This window comes from Schistocerca gregaria, chromosome 5 (genome assembly GCF_023897955.1).
Source record: "Schistocerca gregaria isolate iqSchGreg1 chromosome 5, iqSchGreg1.2, whole genome shotgun sequence".
Lineage (NCBI taxonomy): Eukaryota > Metazoa > Arthropoda > Insecta > Orthoptera > Acrididae > Schistocerca > Schistocerca gregaria.
This window is the reverse complement of record NC_064924.1, coordinates 395,231,431-395,250,627: the sequence shown is the minus strand read 5'-3', so window position 1 is coordinate 395,250,627 and position 19,197 is coordinate 395,231,431. Positions and strand designations below refer to the sequence as shown.

Here is a 19,197-nt window from a genome sequence, read left to right as displayed (position 1 = left end):
ATCCTACCTGCGGACAAAGGCTCCACCACTGTTGTTATGATCTGCAAGGATTACCTGGCAGAAGGACTCTGCAAGCTCTGAGATATTTCCACATACAAACCTTGCCACAGTGACCCCATTCCAGAAATCCAGCAGGATCTCCAGTCACTGCCCAAATCCTTAGGCCCATCCCAGAACCTCCCCCCTGAGTCCATCTCTCTACTCACCCCTACCACTCCCCACACTCATATCGCCTACTGGTCCTTAAAGTCCATAAATCTAACCACCCAGGACGCCCCATTGTGGCCAACCACTGAGAGAATTTCTGCTCTCATACACCAACACCTTCAACCCATTACCCAGAAAGTGCCTTCCTGTTTAGAAGATACCAACCATTTCCTCCATCAACTCTCCACAGATCCTGTCTCTTTACCACATGATGCCCTGCTTATCACTAATGATGCTACCTCCCTTTACACTAACATTTCTAATGCCCATTGCCTTACTGCTGATGAACACGACCTTTCCCAATGCCTGATGGATTCCAAACCAACAACCTCTTTCCTAGTCACCATGACCAACTATATCCTCACCCACAATTACTCCTTTGAAGGCATTACCTACAAACAAATCCGGGCACAGCTATGGGCATGTGGCACTATCCTATGCCAACCTGTTCATGGGCAATCTAGAGGAATGCTTCCTAAAATCCCAGAATCCTAAATCCCTTACCTGGTTCATATTCACTGATGACAGATTGCGATCTGGATTGATGGCGAGGACACTTTATCCACATTCCTTTAGAACCTCAACAACTTCTCCCCCCATTTGCTTCACCTGGCCCTACTCAACCCAACAAGCCACCTTCTTAGATTTTGAGCTCCACCTCAAAGATGGCTACATCAGTACCTCCATCCATATCAAATGTAGTAACTACCAGCAAAAACTCCACTTTGACAGCTGCCATCCATTCCATACCAAGAAGTCCCTTCCGTACAGTGTAAGCTACATGGGACTGTCGCATCTGCAGTGATGAGTGGTCCCTCTCGAAATACATTGAGGGTCTCACTGAACCCTCCCAACCTTGTACAAAAACAAATCTCCTGTGCCTTATCATTCCAGTCTCCCACCACCTCCCAAAGTCCTACCGTCTGGCCACAGAGGAACATTCCCCTCTTAACTCAGTACCATGCAGGAATAGAGCAACTGAATTACATTCTCCGCCAGGGTTTCGACTACCTCTTATCGTGCCCTGAAATGAGAAATGTCCTGCCCACTATCCTTTCGATCCCTCCCACAATGGTATTCCGCTGTCCACCAAACCTACACAATATACTCATCCATCCTTACACAACCCCTGGTCCCAACCCCTTACCTAATGGCTCATACCTTTGTAATAGATCTACATACAAGACCTGTCCCATACGTCTTCCCACCACCACCACCACCACCACCTACTCAAGTCGAGTCACAAACATCACCTATCCCATCAAAGCCGGGGCTATGTGTGAAACCAGTCATGTGATCTACAAGCTAAGATGCAACCATTGTGCTGCATTCATTACAACCAACAACCTGTCTGTCCGCATGAATAGCCACCGCGACAAACTGCGGCCAAGTAACAAGTGGACCACCCTGTTACTGAGCACACTGTCAAACATGACATCCTTCATTTCAATAACTGCTTCACAGCCTGTGCCATATGGATCCTTCCCACCAACACCAGCTTTTCTGAATTGCGCAAGCGGAAACTTTTCCTGCAATATGTTCTATGTTCCAGTAACCTTCCTGACCTTAACCTTTGTTAGTCACTGTCCTCGTCCATCCAGCCTCTTCCCTGTTCCCATTCCAGTACTACACAGCCATCATTTCACTAGCACACCCAATCTTTTTACTTCTCTCCTTTTCTGCTATTTCCCCCCTCCCAAACTCTTCCCTGCTCTCCATCTAACCTGCAGCACTTAACTGTGTGCCACACCCTTACCATACTATCCCTCCCCACCCTAGCCTCCTCCTTACGCCCACCCAGTCGCCATGCCCATCATAAAATGGTGCTGCTGCTTGTGGTGTGGTTTCATTGCCTGAGACTGCAGTCATGTGTGAGTTGCTTTGTGTGTGTGTGTGTGTGTGTGTGTGTGTGTGTGTTGTCCATTATTGACAAAGGCCTTACTGACCGAAAACTTCATTTGTGGTAGTCTTTTTGTTGTGCCTATCTCCAACTCAGCATGCCCACTATATGGTGAGTGGCAGTTTTCCTTTTCATAATATTGTTACATTACATCCTGGATTTTCCATTGTAGAATCTTTTCTTTGAAACTTAGGTCAGCAAGGTATAAAAGCACTGATGAGGCATTTGCTTGTAAATTAAAACAGTTTTCAGGCTTTTGATTTATGAATGTCTTCTACTCAGTGTTACCTCTAATTGATAAGTACTGATCTGTCTTTTTATGTGTTTTAAGATTAATCCCGCTGTACAATATCTGTTTCCTAAGGTATAAGTGTGACACATTTCAGAATTCAATCCACTGTTTCATTTTCATTAAGTACATATGTTAACGTTACCTCCAAATTGTGTGCAGCTGCTCTGAATTCTTCCAATTCCTGGTCTTTCATAGCAAATGAAAGAGCATGGAACTTAGCCATACATTTCAGAACTTCTGCACAATGTTCAAAGTTATATGTTTCTTGTCCTTTGGCTGGCTGGAAACCAAGGACACTCAGGTCTTCCAAAACAATGTAGTCATGCTCACCATCTGTAAATGCCTTGTAGCATCTGTGAAATTGAAATATAGTATCAGAGAATTCAAAATGTAACTTTTATGGTATGAAACCCATGAGCAATTGAATTAGAGATAATTGTTATGTTGGAGAGCACTCCTGCCACCATGACAAATAGAGCAGTTCATGGTATCATGCAACTGCAATTTAGGTGATACAGTCAAATGCAGTATGAGAAACACCCGCAGTAAGAGGGCATATGATCAGAGCCAGTCAGTTGTTACCCAATTCAGAATGATGCACTCCATCTCTGAAGTCATGCAGACACTGCACTATTCAAGTGTTCATCTTGAAGAGTGTAACATAATTATCAAAAAATTGCTACTGCTTGAGCCAGCTGTAGTGGGTAATAATGTGTTGTTCATAGCGGATTGCCACTGACTATCACATAATGTAATAGTTCGTAGACATACCACAGGGCAGCATATCATTTGCGGATTCAATGCTGGTCAACACAAATCGAGGCTTTCTACGGTGGGGGATTTCACATAGGGTAAAAATGGGGTCTAAGATACAAATCCCACCATGCGTCACTCAAAATTATACAAGAATCTACTGTTGGACCATGTGCATCCATTTTTTCCATTACAGCGCCTGTAATTTTAGGAAGAAATGCACCACCCCATTTCTTCTAATCTATGTTAGAATGGTTAGACAAACAAGATCATTAATGTTCAAACAAATTTCAATCGTCGTGTAATTCATCCCAAAATATTCAGCTGGGTACCTGCCAGCCACCTTCATGTAAGCCATCAATGACTGAGGAAGACTTCCTCTACTCCGCAAGTATTGTGTGAGTTTTCTGCACCTGTGTGTGTTCCACACATGAGTCAAAATAAAGTTGACAGACGAACCACGCTTCCTGGCAGCAGCGCCCTTGCTGGTGGATCTGTGGAACTCGGATGTCCCCTTACTGCTCGCTGCAGCTGTTGACGCGCTCTGTCATCTTCGATTAGAACAAATCGTCAAGATAATGGGGTTCCATGCACTGTCCAACTGGTGGCCACTATTATGGTTCATCAGCTTTTCTGCCAGGTGTATTTACACAGTTTCTTTAATAATGGAATCCCAAAAAGATGTTGCTCTGATCAGAATCGTAGTTCTGTCACTCTCAGTTGAATGTACAGTGGAAAAACAGTGTTCAGCAATTGTGGTCTCGCTTGGTTGCAAAAGACGAGTGCAACATTGATATTCAGTGCATCATTCTTTTACAGTGCATATGGTCTGTCCTGTGTAAGCCATTGACAAGGTATTTTGCAAATTCCAGCCTTTTGCAATAGCAAGTCATTTTTCACTGAGCCCGAAAGGTCTGCAATCTTAGATGATGGATGGAAGATCACTGTCACCTAAAATTTACTAAGGATTCTTGCTGTTTTAAACGAAATGTTGCCCACAAAAGGAAGAAAAGCTAAAGATTTTCTCAGTGTGTTCTCCTCTTGATCCACTGCCTAATTCTTGGTTTTAAATGAAAATGCTGTGTCAATCTGCTGGGTATAATATCAGTTCCTTTCTGCAAGCTCTTTAGGCAAACTATTGTGACCTGAGACAGTGGGGCTCCATGTATAAGTGTTTTAAGCACAGTGATGTCTGCTCTGTCTTGTCCTGTCATGTTGACACGTATGTAATATACTGATCGCTAGTCTGCGGTCGGTTTGTCTTCACGTAACACACACTACCTGACAAAAATATGAAGCGCGCAGGTATGCACCAGTGACAAGTATGTAAATTATTAGAGCTGCAATTCTGTGCGACAGGTAGAATGGGCACCAAAATCATTTACTGTTCTTCATGGGTAGGGCTTATCAGTGGCGTGAACAGCGTCAGATGTTAAGTTATTACTCTAAAGGATACGAACATAGTGCATGCTCGTGTGAGATAGCATTATCGTGTGAGATAGCATTATCGGCACCCGACAGAGTTTGAAAGCGGCCTCAGTGTGTCTCTCCAGTCGGCCAGCTGGTCGAGTCATGCAGTATTTGGAAATGTGTGGTATTAGGGTCGGATCTGTGTGGTATTAAGATATGACTACCTGATATTGAACTGCCTCAGAATGTGAAGGCAGGGGTACTCGTCATTGAGGTTCCAGTGGACCATCTCTGACTGCCACCTGGGAAGATCTCCAGATTTTGCACAAAGTACTTCGTAACCTATTCACATCTGCACCTTCTGTCCGAGAACGAGTGCCGGACACCCTGGCACATTCTGTGTCATCCCACACCATCGGTTGCAGACTAGCAGTAGGAGGATTGGGGAATCACTGTGCGTTACATAGGCTGCCGATAACGCGAGACGAACAGCTGTGTTTGCAGTGGTGCAGTGACTGGGAAGACACATGCTACCGAAGGATGGCCTCTTGTTTTCGGTGGTGAGCAGGAGTCCTGCACTTCGTTGACAAGTATGACGATGACCTGCGGAGAGGTCCCTGTATTATCACTTACCCATACCACCCCCCGGGTGCGACAGGAGATGACAACTTGACACTTGTAAATACAAATCAGTTTGAGTGAGCTTACGTGAAACTGAATGGCCCAGTCATGTAACCAAGACATCGAAGAAAGGGAGACAACCATCTTTCACTATTTCCGTAGTGAACCAAATGGAATTGAGGTAGTGAAGAAACTGCATCAATTTATCATCTCCATGAGGCGATACTATGAAAGAATCATCCACATACTTCCAAAATTCAATTGATTTAAGGGTAGCTGATTCAAGTGCGCTGTCCTTGCAACCCTATATAAAAAGGTTTGTCACCAAGGCTGCCCATGGTCACACTGTCAATCCGTTCAAAATATTCTTGACTGAAAATAAAATAGGTTGAAAATAAAGCTTGCCAAAACAGAGCTGTTACGTCCATCTGAAACCTGTTGTCAGTTAGTGGCAGAGAATCTTCAAGAGGCACCTGTGTAAAAAGTGATACCATATCTAATGGTCAGAACTGCTAAGATGGAAAGCCCCCGGCCTATTGACCCACCAACAGTCTCGGCAAAGAAGCGAGATGTTTGGCTAAATCATATGTAGGAGCTCCAATGTTGCTCACAATTGGAGGTAATGGAACACTTTCCTTCTGAATTTTTGGAAGGACATAACGTCTTGGTGATACATAACTGTGTGGTCTTAACTTCTTAATGATCTCTTGAGGTAAGAAGGTAGAATTCAGCAGTGCAGAAGTTTATCGTTGCACACGTCCTGTATGGCCATAATCAGTCCTCCTATAGGCAGAGTCACTTAGCATACCATACGTTTTATCATCATACATACTGTGAGGTTAAGATATTACATTAAGGAGGAGCTTTCAAAAGGGCATGGTAAGTTACCCTTCTAATTTCTTCTGCAGAATTCGAAGGAAGGTGATGTACAGCTTCTTCAACACCACTCACAGATATTAAAGGTGATGCTCTAGGTTTAGGTGCAAAATTGAGTCCTTTGCTTAGTACAGACAGTATCAGATCATTCAAATTTTTTTCTGTTATATTAACAACAGAAGGTTGGGCAGTTACCTCTTGTGGCGACAATGGCTTTGGCAACAGACAATCAAATTTTCACATCTGCTGAAAATTTGTATTCTTATGGATTCAGTCAAACTTGGCCAAAGTCATTCCATCAGCCCAATTCCATGATACAGGAAAAAGATGTGTTGCAACTTTAAGATGTAACCTGTTTTATGTTCAAGAAAGAACAGACAAACAGCGTCGCAACATGCACCTTTTTGTCTCCCTTGGTAGCCAGCCTTTTTATGAAGGATTCTGAGGAGACAGAGCACTTGAATAAACCAACTGTGTTTTGGAGGTATGTGAACAATACTTTCATGTTGTGGCCTTATGGAGAAGAGGAGATAAATTGATGAGAGTTTCTTTACCATTTCAACTCCATTCACAACAACATTCGGTTCACTATGGAAATGGAGAAAGATGGCCATCTGCCTTGCCTGGATGTCCAGATTACACAAAAGAATGATGACTATCTGGGGCATTCAGTTTATCATAAGCCCACTCATACTGATTTGTATTTGCAAGCGTGAAGTTGTTATCACACATCACAAACTGTGAGCATGCTTAAAATAATCTTACACAGAGCCTACGCTGTGTCAGATTGAAATAGTTCACCTAAAGAGCTCGCCCATCTAATGACAGCTCGCCCATCTAATGACAGCGTTCAGAAAAAAATAGATATTTCACCCAGCAGATTAACAGGACACTGTCATTTAAAACCAAGAATCAGGAAGTAGATAAATGGACAAAACATGCCAGTTTTAGCTTTTCTTCTGTTTGTGGGCAACATTTTGTTTAAAAGAGCAAGAATCCTCAGTAAATTTCAGGTGAAAGTGATTTTCTGTCAAACCACCTGAGATTGCAGACCTTTTGGAGTCGGTGAAAGACGACTTGCTATTGCGGAAGGATACTTTGTAATGTGGTATGGCTTACATAGGACAGATCATGCTCACTGTAAAGAACATTGCACTGAACATAAACACTGCGCTCAAGTCCGCTATTGCAGAACACTGTATTTCTCTTGGACTTCCAATCGAGAAAGGCAGAACTATAATCCTGACCACAGCAACACCGTTTTGGGATGCCATTATTAAAGTATCTGAGGAAGTACACCTGGCGAAAAGTTGGTGAACTGTGACAGTGGCCGCCAGTTGGACAGTGCATGGAACCCCATCATCTCTACAATTTGGTCTAATTGAAGATGACAGAGTGCGCCAACGGCCCTGTCAAGTGGTAATGTACATGACAGTCGAGTTCCATGGTTACATCAGCAAGGGCACTGTATATTGTAGATGGGTGTGATCAGTGCTCACTTCCAGTCACTGGGCACAACTTTTGTTTAAAGGATCTGACATTTGAGAGAATTGTGTCTTGCAGAGTCCATGCCATAGTACGTCACTACTATCATCAGAGTGAAAGGGGTCGCTGTATGCTAATAGGTATGTTTGGGTACTTCGATTACTCACGGGTGTACATTACAACACAAAAATAAATTTTGTTTCTTTAAAATAATATTTTAATGGGTCTGAAGAAACTGTACATAGTCTGAAAGCACAATTCCTAGTTTTGTAGATGACTTAACTGTGGTGGGAGTTATATCATATGTCAGTAAATTATGCTTTTTAAGTTACAAACATACTTGCAATGACAAATGATCTGAGATTTCAAGCTTTCAGAACTAATGTTGCCCCTGTCAGGAGCTAAGGAATGTTAGATTTTTAAAAAAAAGGATTACAATTCTGGCAAACATAGTTCTGGAAGAGCTAAATTATCAAAAATCAAAGTCCAGAGATGTATTAAAGCTAACAAAGAAGTGGAGAAAACATGAAAATAATTTGGAAAATGAACTTAGGTTTTCTTTTTAAAGTCCAAGTTGCACACAAGCATTGGAGGATTACAATGGGCAAGAGCAGTCTTAACTTCCATTATGGAAAGCCTTGTGTCTCCTGCTAAGAAAAGAGGAAGCTATTTGTGTGCCACTTTTTCAAATAATTTCTGTTTGTGGCTGATCAACATGAAACACTGCACTAACAGCTTCCAAAAGAGGTATTAAATTAATAATCCTTTATTTGCCATTTGACTTCAGAGGTGCACCAATAAACACCAGGATGATTCTCAAAAGTTAATTAAGTCATTTTCAATTTGCATTTGATCTGTGTTGTATCTGCTTTCCATTCAACTGCCACAGCACAGACTTTGCTGCGGTGCCTCTCATAAATCGTGACAGCAAGCATGTAATCCTGAACTGTATTTTATACATACATCAAAGAAAGTTTTGGCATCACCCCAGTTCCCAGAACTCCTCAAGATGGATATTGACTGTGGATATTGTATCACAGGCGCAGTCCCTTTGACTATTCAGAAGTGCCGAGAAGCGTCTATTAGACAGAGGGGGTCCGAGAGCCAATCAGTTACAGTCATTCTACAAGGAATGAGGTACACGGCTCATGTTTTCTGTAGTTCAATCATGCCTAGACAGTCAATACAGCAGTTTGGTCACGTCCGCATTGTTACTTTGTGCGAGGAAGGGCTCTCAACAAGGGTAGTGTCCAGGCATCAAGGAGTGAACCAAAATGATGCTGTTCAGACATGGAGGAGATAAAAGAGAGACAGGAACTGTCGACAACATGCCTCACTCAGGCCGCCCAAGGCCTACTGCTACAATGGACGACCACTACCAACAGATTATGCCTCGAAGGAACACTGACAGCAATGCCACCATGTTAAATAATGTTTTTCATGCAGCCACAGGACATTGTGTTGTGACTCAAACAGTGTGCAGTAGGCTGGATGATGCGCAACTTCACTCCCAACATCCATGGCGAGGTCCATCTTTTGCTACCACGACACCATGCAGCGAGGTACAGATGGGCCCAACAACATGCCAAATGGACTGTTCAGGATGGGCATCATGTTTTTCTTCAACAAGACAATCATTGGAGATGTGTTTGGATACAACCAGGTCAGGCTGAATGACTTAGACACACTGTCCAGTGAGTGCAGCAAGATGGAGGTTCCCTGCTGTTTTGGGGTGGCATTATGTGGAACTGAAGTATGCCACTGGTGGTCGTGGAGAGTGCAGTAACAGCGGTACAAGACGTGAATGCCATCCTCCGACTGACAGTGCAACCATATCAGCAGCATATTGGCAAGGCATTCATCTTTATGGACGAGAATTCGCACCCCCATCATGCACATCTTGTGAATGACTTCCTTCAGGATAATGACATTGTTCAAATAGAGTGGCCAGCATGTTCTCCAGACATGAAACCTATCGAACATGCCTGGGATAGATTGAAAAGGGCTGTTCATGGATGACGTGACCCACCAATCACTCTGAGGGACATATGCCAAATTGCCATTGAGGAGTGGGACACTCTGGACCAACAGTGCCTTGATGAACTTGTGGATAGTATGCCACGACGAATACTGGCATGCATCAATGCAAGAGGACGTGCTACTGGGTATCAGAGGTACTGGTGTGCATAGCAATCTGGACCACCACCCCTGAAGGTCTCACTGTTTGGTGGTACAACATGCAATGTTTGGTTTTCATGAGCAATAAAAAGGGCGGAAATTATGTTTATGTTGATCTCTATTCCATTTTTCTGTACCGGTTTCAGAACTGAGGTGATGCAAAACTTTTTTTGATTTGTGTATTAAAGCAACATCATCAGGACCGATTCATTTCACCATACACTACCACACACTATTCTTATGAGCTCTTAATTATTTCCAGATACTAGGTTGTTTATATAGTGACTGATTATTTAAGGAAGATAGCATTACCACAACAACAGATTGTTACATATGCTAAGCAAGAAAGGAGCAAAGGAAAGAGGGTGAGATAGTAGAGAAGAAATTATTGTTAGAAAACATGACTGTGTGAAAGATGCAATAAACTGATTTTTTTTTGTCTTCTTGCTAATTCTGTTATATCCATTTTTACTTGTGTAAGTACAAATGGTAGGTAGCAGTTTAGTTGTAGTGAATTGTTAATACAGCATAGAGAAGTACTTTCTGACTGCCACCTTTTTATTAATTTATATTTTGTCTCATTCCAAACCCTTTAACATCCTCCTTCATATTGGGACTTAACAATGATCACTTTTGTCCAATGGAAATTGCGTGTCTTGAAACTAACCTTGGAATTTGTGTAAAGACATTTTTCGGCTTTTTCTTCTTCTGAAATGCCATCAACTTCTCAAGTACCTGAAATGCAAGACGAAAGCTACTGACAGCTCCTGCAGGTACAAAGAAGTTTTTACATAGCCTTGGTATCAAAACCATCAATTTTATGTTTCTACATACTGTACATAACAAATATGAGGTTTCATGAAGATGGATGGATTCATGAGGTCAAAGGGTCCAAACTCCGAAGTCATCAGTCCCTCAATCCTTCATGTGTCAAGCCAGGAGGAGTGCCAAAAGAGGAAGGGCATAAAAGATAAATCCTGATGAATCCTGTTGTATCTGAGAAGAGGAGTAAAAGGGTGAAGGTGGGAAAGTGCTCCGCCCAGAAAGCAGCTGGAGGCCCCCAGGACATCTTGCGATGGGAGACACACCCTCTGCATACGAACAATGCCTCCACACCCTCCATTATCACAAGAAAACTAGCAACAAGGAAATGTTGATAAAATCCCAGAAAAGAGAATGATGATGACGAGAATGATGACAACATTTTTCTGTGTTATATATTATAGTGATGTCAAATAACATAAATAAATCCTTTATTTATTTTTTAAAGTACTCAGATGAATGGAGTTTCTGACAAACTATCTGACATTTATACAAACATTTAGATTTTCTTATCTCTGTTGAATATTCATTTTCATAATTAAATTATAACAGCTCTGTTATTTGTAAAGGTTAATTACTTATAATAAACAAAATTACATATACTTATTATACTGTTACTTGTTGTTATATTTTGTATTACACATATCTTTAAATTTTAGGAGAAAAAGCTAAAATTTACTTTACAACAACCTTTCATTGTAAAAACCAGATTTTCAGCTCTAACCACCAATTTACGCTTTTAAATTGTTCCATCTTGTTTTGTGTCGAAAGCAGTCGTGACAAAGTGTAATGTTACATTTGTCACAAAATGTCAGTGATCTGCCTTTGTAACCTTCAAACTGACCCCATCTTTGGGAATTACGTGCTGATATAAAGTGGTCCTTTCCATCATACCTCACTTCATGGAAAGCTCCTCCATGTGTTGATAAAGGATGTCTCATTCTGCAATTGGTAGCCATTTTCAGATACTGGACAGTAGGACATCATTGGAACTCCAATAAATCCAGAGATCTTGCTCCATGTACCATGTGGTACATGATTCAGCTGTTCACAACAGCCATATTGATTATTCTTGCAAAGAGAGTCCTGTATCATTTCTTGCTATGTAAAGAAGTGGCATATTTCCCAACAAGCCTGTTGTGATAGTCTCCTCCTTCAATATTTATATTGTAATTCTTTATAAACAGTAGCTGTTGAATGTTGGTTTTATGCTTAAGCTATCCTGTTCCACCTACTTGCAGAAGTAAGTGGCTCCACAGTATCAAAACTGGTGCCATACAGATGCATTTATTATCATTCCATTTAACAAACAGAACTTCACCACTTATATCAAAGGCAAAGTCATAAGTGCCAAAAGGCAGTTTTTTTCCCCAATTGCTTTGTTTCTTCAAGAGAGCACTTTTCAGTTCTGTTTTCTTGCACTGTACTTGTTGCCCTAAATGGAATGTGTTGCAGATGCAGCAAGAGATCTCAACTAGTGAAATAGTTGTCGAAATAAATAGTATGAACCTGAGGATTTTCAGTGCACACCAGCATGTTTAACACTACCCTAGGTCCAACACCAAGGTCAGTATTTTTGTCACTTCCTTGCCAGTGTACAAATCAAAATTGGAGGAGGTTAGTGCTCAATGTCCCGTTACCAACGAGGTCATTAGAGAATGAGCACAAGCTCCGATTAGGGAAGGAAAGCGGCTGTGCCCTGTCGAAGGTGCCCTCCCGATATTGGCCTTAAGCAGTTTAGAGAAATTACGGACAACCTAAATCAGGATGGCCAGATGCAGGTTTGAACCATTGTACTTCCGAATGAGAGTCCAGTGTGCTAACCACTGCATTACCTCACTCAGTACAAATCAACATTTAAACAGTAACCATTAGTGGTACACAATATTCACAGGTTATAGCCAAATCAACGTGATTTGCCTCAAATGAATTGTTTTATTGTGTGATGCCCATAATGCTTCACAGTCGTATCATCAACACTCAGGTTTTCTGAAAATGTATCAAATTGCTGGAAGGACTTTTTCATCTTTGAAATTAATGGTCTAACCTTGCACCATCTACCATGTTTGTTGTCTTGAGCTTGATCATTATCATTCAAGTCAATTAAAGATTTTATCTTCTGATATATCGCAACATAGCTTTCTTGATGATTTCCAGTCCTGAGTCGTCATCTTACGACCAATAACGTAGTGTTTCTGATGAAATTCTGTGGTACCCTGACAAAAGTAGTAAGCTTGGGAATACTCTCACTTCTTCAGTGTCAAAAGAGAAGCCTTGTATGTTTTTAGAACAACTTGCATACTGCACTGATTCTCTCATGATCATAATTATTGAAATTCAAGATATTTTCTCCAACTACAAGTAGTGTGAGGTCCTTTATTTTGTTTTTCATTTCTTCTACAGCTGCATCAGCTGAAATGCCATGTGTAGGAGTTGCAGTATATACTGGCTTCATTTTACTGTAAGTCTGCAGTTGGCTGAAAAGTTCCTTCTGTTTTCTTGAGTTTACTCTATCTTCACTAACCATTACTTCATTACCCATAGTCCCCACAAAATGAAGTTCCACTGATCCAAGAACATCCAGAATATTCTCAGTACCTGTTTACCATCATTTGGCTCATCTTCATCAGTTAACGCATCATGATCCAGAGGAACAACATCCACATTTTCATTGTTTTCATCAATCAGTCCTTCAAAATTATAATTATTTATAATGACCAAAACTTCATCCATTGTAATGCCTTTGAACACTGCATTATAATTGCTTGCATTTGTTCTATTTTATTGTGCTACACTGCATAAAATAGATTTCAACCACCAACACCAGTGCTAGAACCAAATACTATTATTGCATGGCTTTTATTACAGCTGTGTCAGCAGATGATACCATTTCATCTCGAGTCAAAAAATAGATTGATTGTCTTTACATTTGCTAAACAACAATGTAAGCACAACCAGACTCAACAGACACTAATAGTAATTGATAAGCATAGAAAACAATATAAAAAGTAATGTGCTGCAGTTGTGACCTCATTTTAAAATACAAGAAAAATCCCATTGTTTGTGTGTTCACTAATAGAAAAATTACAATAATTATTATCAATAATGTAAGTTTATAATATAATTTTGGAATTAAATATAAGTTACCTTTTTATTAGTAATAAAATGAAAACCAACAGAGTCTAAAAATAGATCACTGGGAGATAATGGGTTAAAAAGTTTGAGAGGGCAGAGCAGGAGCCAGGCCAGACCACTGAGCAAAGGCACACATGAGCCCCCTGGGTAGGAACAGGCAACGGGGCACCCCTCCAACCCCTTAACCCTTTAACTGCTCTGGGCGTGTTAAAGCATGCCTTTGTACCTGTCCCTGTGTGCTCTGAATGTATTTATACGCACCACCAGTCCTTCTACCTGGTACTCTGAACGTTTTTATGTGCACCGCCTTAGTGGCACCTGTGTGCTCCTGACCTGGAGAAAGCCATTAGTGCAGTTACCAGGATTAGACGGCCTCAACGGTGGGCACTCGACCCTGCTTGATTGATGCATGGCTGCAGCAGCCAAAAGGTTAAATGGCCGAAAAGGCTAATGTGCCCCATGTCATAGAAAAGAGTAGAAACCACTTTCACAGGTGAAACATATCAGCCATTTTGGCATTGTGTGCTAGTATCTTGGGTAGCATGTCATCAAGTTTAAGTTTTCGCCATAAGGCGACCAAATTAGGGTAGTCCAATAGGATGTGGGACACTGTCAAAAGGGCTCCACACCACAGTGGTGTAGATGGTCACGTCGGATGATGTGACTGTGGGTCAGCTAAGTGGGGCCAGTGCGAAACTGACAAAGAACTGTAGATTTCCTCTGAGAAAGAGAAGGTAAGATTACCACATGGGCACAATGGGAAGACCAGGTTTTTCTCATTGAACCTCCACCTTTTCTGGTGTACTAATTGGTTCAGCTCCTTTCCTTGTCATTTCAACTTATATTTATCATTTTTCTTCCTACTAAAGAAAAGGTATCTGTAGTTTTGAAAGCCAGAATTTTAGTAAATGTTTTCTTAAAAACAAGTTATAATTTCAATGTTGCCTGATGAGTAACAGTATTTTGCTTTACTTGTCATTATTTGCACTACCTGCCAAAAAGTCTGTTAGGAAGAGCCTAATGTAATCATAAAACTCACCCTTTTTTAATATTATTTTCTATAATCTTTCTGGGAAAGGCTTCAGAAAACAACAGTATGCCATACACATGTCTGAGATACAACTGTTCATCCCAAGTAACATAGTTACAAATTTAGCCGTTTTCCACTGGTCCCTCTACAATTTTGTTTCTATAGCATGTGGTATACCATTGTATCATTTTATTTGGTTTAGTTTGAGTAAATGAGAATGTCTTCAAGCAAGCTGAAATAAGAAAACTGGAAGAAATTTACAAGAGGCATTATGGGGATAGTTCTAAACATAATTAAATGTCTTGTTCAAATTGCCTGCACTTTCAGCTTCAATTCTTCTTGTAAACTACCTTTAACATTGTGATTGAATTATTATTTGTAATTGCCCAATACGACAAAGTGTAAATCTGATCAATCATACATTCTCAAACTGAAAACAAATTGTCAAGAACCATTTCAATACAGCTCTATATCATGGGAGTCACTAGCACTTAATTGTTGGCCAGGGCAGGGGAGGGGAGTGTGTACTCAATAAATAGGGTATAGATCACAGTGCAGTCTAAACAAGAAATCCCCTTCAACAAGTTGAAAAAATTGCGACCTACAACCACTTTTTGGAGCATTCTGGATACCTCATACCATATCTTGCAATGACACTTAAAATTCCTAAAGCATACCAATTTAACCTATTTTGCAACTACCCAGTACAAAAACGTTATGATATTAACATTTAAATTTATCGACAGTATGTGTACGATAATTATGTATTATGTCCTTAACAACTGTGGAAAGTATATGAACTTGAATAGTTTTTCAAAATAATTCAGCTCTATTTGTATTGGAAAAATAAATAAATAGGCTAATACATACATTTAGTTTATTTTTCAGACACTAAAAATAATTTAGAAACATGAATAGGAAATTTCAGAAACTAGGGTTGTAAATGTAAGTAGTTAAAAAGTCAGTAACAGTAATTAAATATGGTATCAGGAGCTTAAGCTATAACAATCTTACACAGGTCGTCCTATAGTGACCTAAATATGTTTCTTCTGTTATGGAAATTGAGTAAATTGGCTTACATTTTGCAGTAAATATTTATGAACCGCCATTCCTTTGTCTTAAAAAAAAGGGACAATATTTATGTAACAACGAAAACAATCAATTACTTATAAATTTATTTAACTGGATAGATTAAAAATCTACTCACCAAGCAGTGGCAGAAGACACGCATAAAAGGCTGTTATGATTGGCAAGCTTTCAGAGCCAGTGGCTCCTTCTTCAGGCAGAAGGGATGAATTCTTTCCTTCTCATCCAGTATGGTAAGTCTCCTCTGACCCGCAGTTCTGGATGACTTTCTCAAAATCTATCCCTTTTCCTAGACCTCTCCAGTCCTTTTCGTTCACCCTTCTTCCTTCCCCTTCAACCCTTCTACCTGAAGAAGGAGCCTCTGGCTCCAAATGCTTGCCAATCACAACTGTATTTTATGTGTGTGTTCTGCTGCTGCTTGATGATCAGATTATCTGGACAACATTTATGGATGAACTGCCTTGAACACTGTTCATATAAATTCCTCTTGACACATCATTGACTAACTTTCAACACAGGACTGGAACTGATTGTCACATAGTGTTTGAATGTTAACCATCTGGCCCCTGGCCTCCCCTCCTACACACTTAAAGCAAAACCACGCATATTCGTGCTAATCCACCCTGCTCCTTCATCACTCATAGACATACCAACATAATTCATTAAAACTTGGGAATTTTGTCTTTTTAGTTAATAATATAAATAGCTTTGCTTTACTGGTGTCTTGGTAAACCCTGCAAACCATCAATTCTTACAAAGATATTTTGGTATGTGTAGTTAGTTAAGCTTAGATATAGTCATTCTGTGGTGTCATTTTTTGTCACATAAGACTTAAAAAATTGAAATTGCTTTTCAAAAAATATTGGGGGGGGGGGGGGGCACATGTATGTCACCCCCACTTGATAATGTTTGTTGTGTATGGGAAATAGCGATGTATATTACTATGCAACTTCAGACACTAAGTGTACTGCAACCATAACAGGATAACGAGCAGTGGTTTTTTTCATCACTGGATGGTAGAGGGGATCCCCTGAGCAGGGGGAGCATCGCAAAAACATGGTAGAACATACACTTACGTTGCAGTGTTCAGTTAAATCAAATATGACAGTAAGAAGCCCAAAAGGTTTTAATCAGGTGCTGTGATCTGCTTCCTATACCAGAAACTGTGTAAGATGAGTACCAAAATGCTGACAGGGCAGTTCAAGAAAAACGAGGTCAGTAACATCCATAAGTTTCTTCAGAAACTTGATTGGAAGGTGAGGCTTCTCTTAGCTCTATTGTGATTGATGATGAAATGTGGGTAGATCCACATATGAGTCAAAAAGACAGTCTGCACAGAGGCATCACACCAATTCCTCGTGCCAAAAAATTCAAAACCACCATTTCATGAGAGGAAATCATAGCCTCAGTGTTTTGACATAGAAGAGACATCATTTTGATTGAATTTCTGCCTCAGAAGGAGACCATCAATGCAAAACAATATTGTGAGCACCTAAAAAAACTCAAGGTTTGTTCAAAACAAAAGGGGAATGCCAATGAGATGAATGTGCTTGTAGGACAACACCTCTCCTCATACAGTCTTAGCCACCAAAGTGCTCCTGAACTCATTTGGTTGGGATGTTTAGAACCACCTGCTGTAGCCCACTGATTGGTGCCTCTGTGAAGGCACACGGCACACAGGAGTGGAATAAAAATTTTCAACCGATGTGCAGGTGCAGAAAGATGTTCTTAAGTGGGGGAAGGAGTTGGCAGGTGAGATCTTTGAGGGCATTATTTTTCTACTACACTTACTTTCTGAACAAGCCAAGTATTGTATGATGATGACAATGATTATGAAGAAAATAAAAACAATGTGTGAGCTTTCACTGAAGTGTATTTTTCTTATCTCTTTGTAGAAGTGTACTTCATTCCTGTAGAATTGTGCCAATCCAAATGGTAGTTTATGGCAAATATTAGAAGGTAGAGCTTTAATAACAACTGCTACAGATTGTGCTTCAGAGCCATTATGTGATGTGCCTTCAATTCATATTCTTCTAATGTCACTTGTGTAGCACTCTCCCTTATCATCTAATGGAGACAATGTGTAACCCTTGAGTGCTACATCTGACTGCTCACTCACAGCTTTCAATATATCAGTAAGAACGTGTTCTTTGAACATGGCTGAAATTTTCAGTAACTCTGCTTCTGTTCCAGCGACTTCAGACATAGTTTTGTGTTTAACTGCAGCAGCTGTAATTAAAAGCAACTTCATGTTGTTTTGAGCCAGCAACATGTCTATTACATTCTTTAGGTCTTTTGCAAATATAATGAATGACTGCAAATTACCTCCTTATTTTCAACTAATTATGTTCATTACAGTATACTTACAGTATACATTACTTTTATGTTCTTTCCACATGTGTGCATGTTTCTAGTGTAAAAATATATGAAAGTGGGAGGATCAAAGACTTTTGAAAGCGGGACCTGCAGGCATATGTTTGTAGTGCACAATACATTGCTCTTAAAGCTCTTTTTTGTGCCAAGGAGATAATTGAACTAGCAGTTGTGCTACCTTACTGTAGAATGCTGTAGAACTAGGCTCGATATGCAATTCGAACAGTGTGGAAACTTGTTTTGTGTACCAGTAAACATAGTCTATAGCACACTTCCTTCAGTGCCACATTTTTGTTCCTTATGTGTGTGCCATTTAAAATACTGTTGAAGTCTTAAGCCTAGAAATTTTGTTTCCAGTGAGGGTGCAATTCCGCTGCAGTTTATTGTCACGGAAGTGTTTGAGTCTTCCCCTCAATAAACAGAAGTTTATAAAAGTTGTTTTGGCTTTATGTATTATTTCCTTCAAATCTATTTTATTTGGGTTGCAGCTTAACTTACGTTTACTTGTAGTTGTTGTGCAGTTTTCCCATAAGAATATTGCTAGTGTCATCTGCAAATATGGTATTTATTTGTGATTCAGTGTTTAGATCTAGGTTTTTTTGTGCAGAAGAAAGGTATAGCACAAAAGTGGATCCTTGAGGGACTCCTCTTTTCATTATTCCTACATATGGGGCTATCAGTTCAAGTGTTTGCTGCTGATTTGCTAAGGATGATGAGAACTGTATTAATGCAATTCCTCTAATACTGCACTTTTGGAGGTTTCCCTGCACGATTTTATGCTTCAAGATGTAAAAAGCTTTGCTTAGATCTAAGAAAATACCAGCCGCATTTTGTTTTCCGTCCATTGCGTCTAGAGCATTTTGTAAAAAATTATAGATGTCACCAGTCATAGATTTATTTTTCCTAAAACCATATTGGGCATTAGTGAGGATTTTGTTCTTTTCCAGAAATTTCATTAATCTGTTATTCATGAATCTTTCAGTAATTTTTGCAAAACTTGGTAATAAAGAGAATGGTGTATAGTTTTCT

At 40.2% G+C, this 19,197-nt stretch overlaps 1 protein-coding gene across 1 annotated transcript in view; it reads right to left on the bottom strand.

Annotated features, from left to right (window-relative positions):
- Window positions 1-19,197, bottom strand: part of LOC126272168 (uncharacterized) — a 31,278-nt gene that overhangs the window by 1,834 nt on the left and 10,247 nt on the right. Inside the window, exon 2 of the mRNA XM_049974809.1 lies at window positions 2,542-2,752. Coding sequence (XP_049830766.1) covers window positions 2,542-2,752 — 211 coding nt within the window. The remainder of the gene's footprint in view (window positions 1-2,541; window positions 2,753-19,197) is intronic.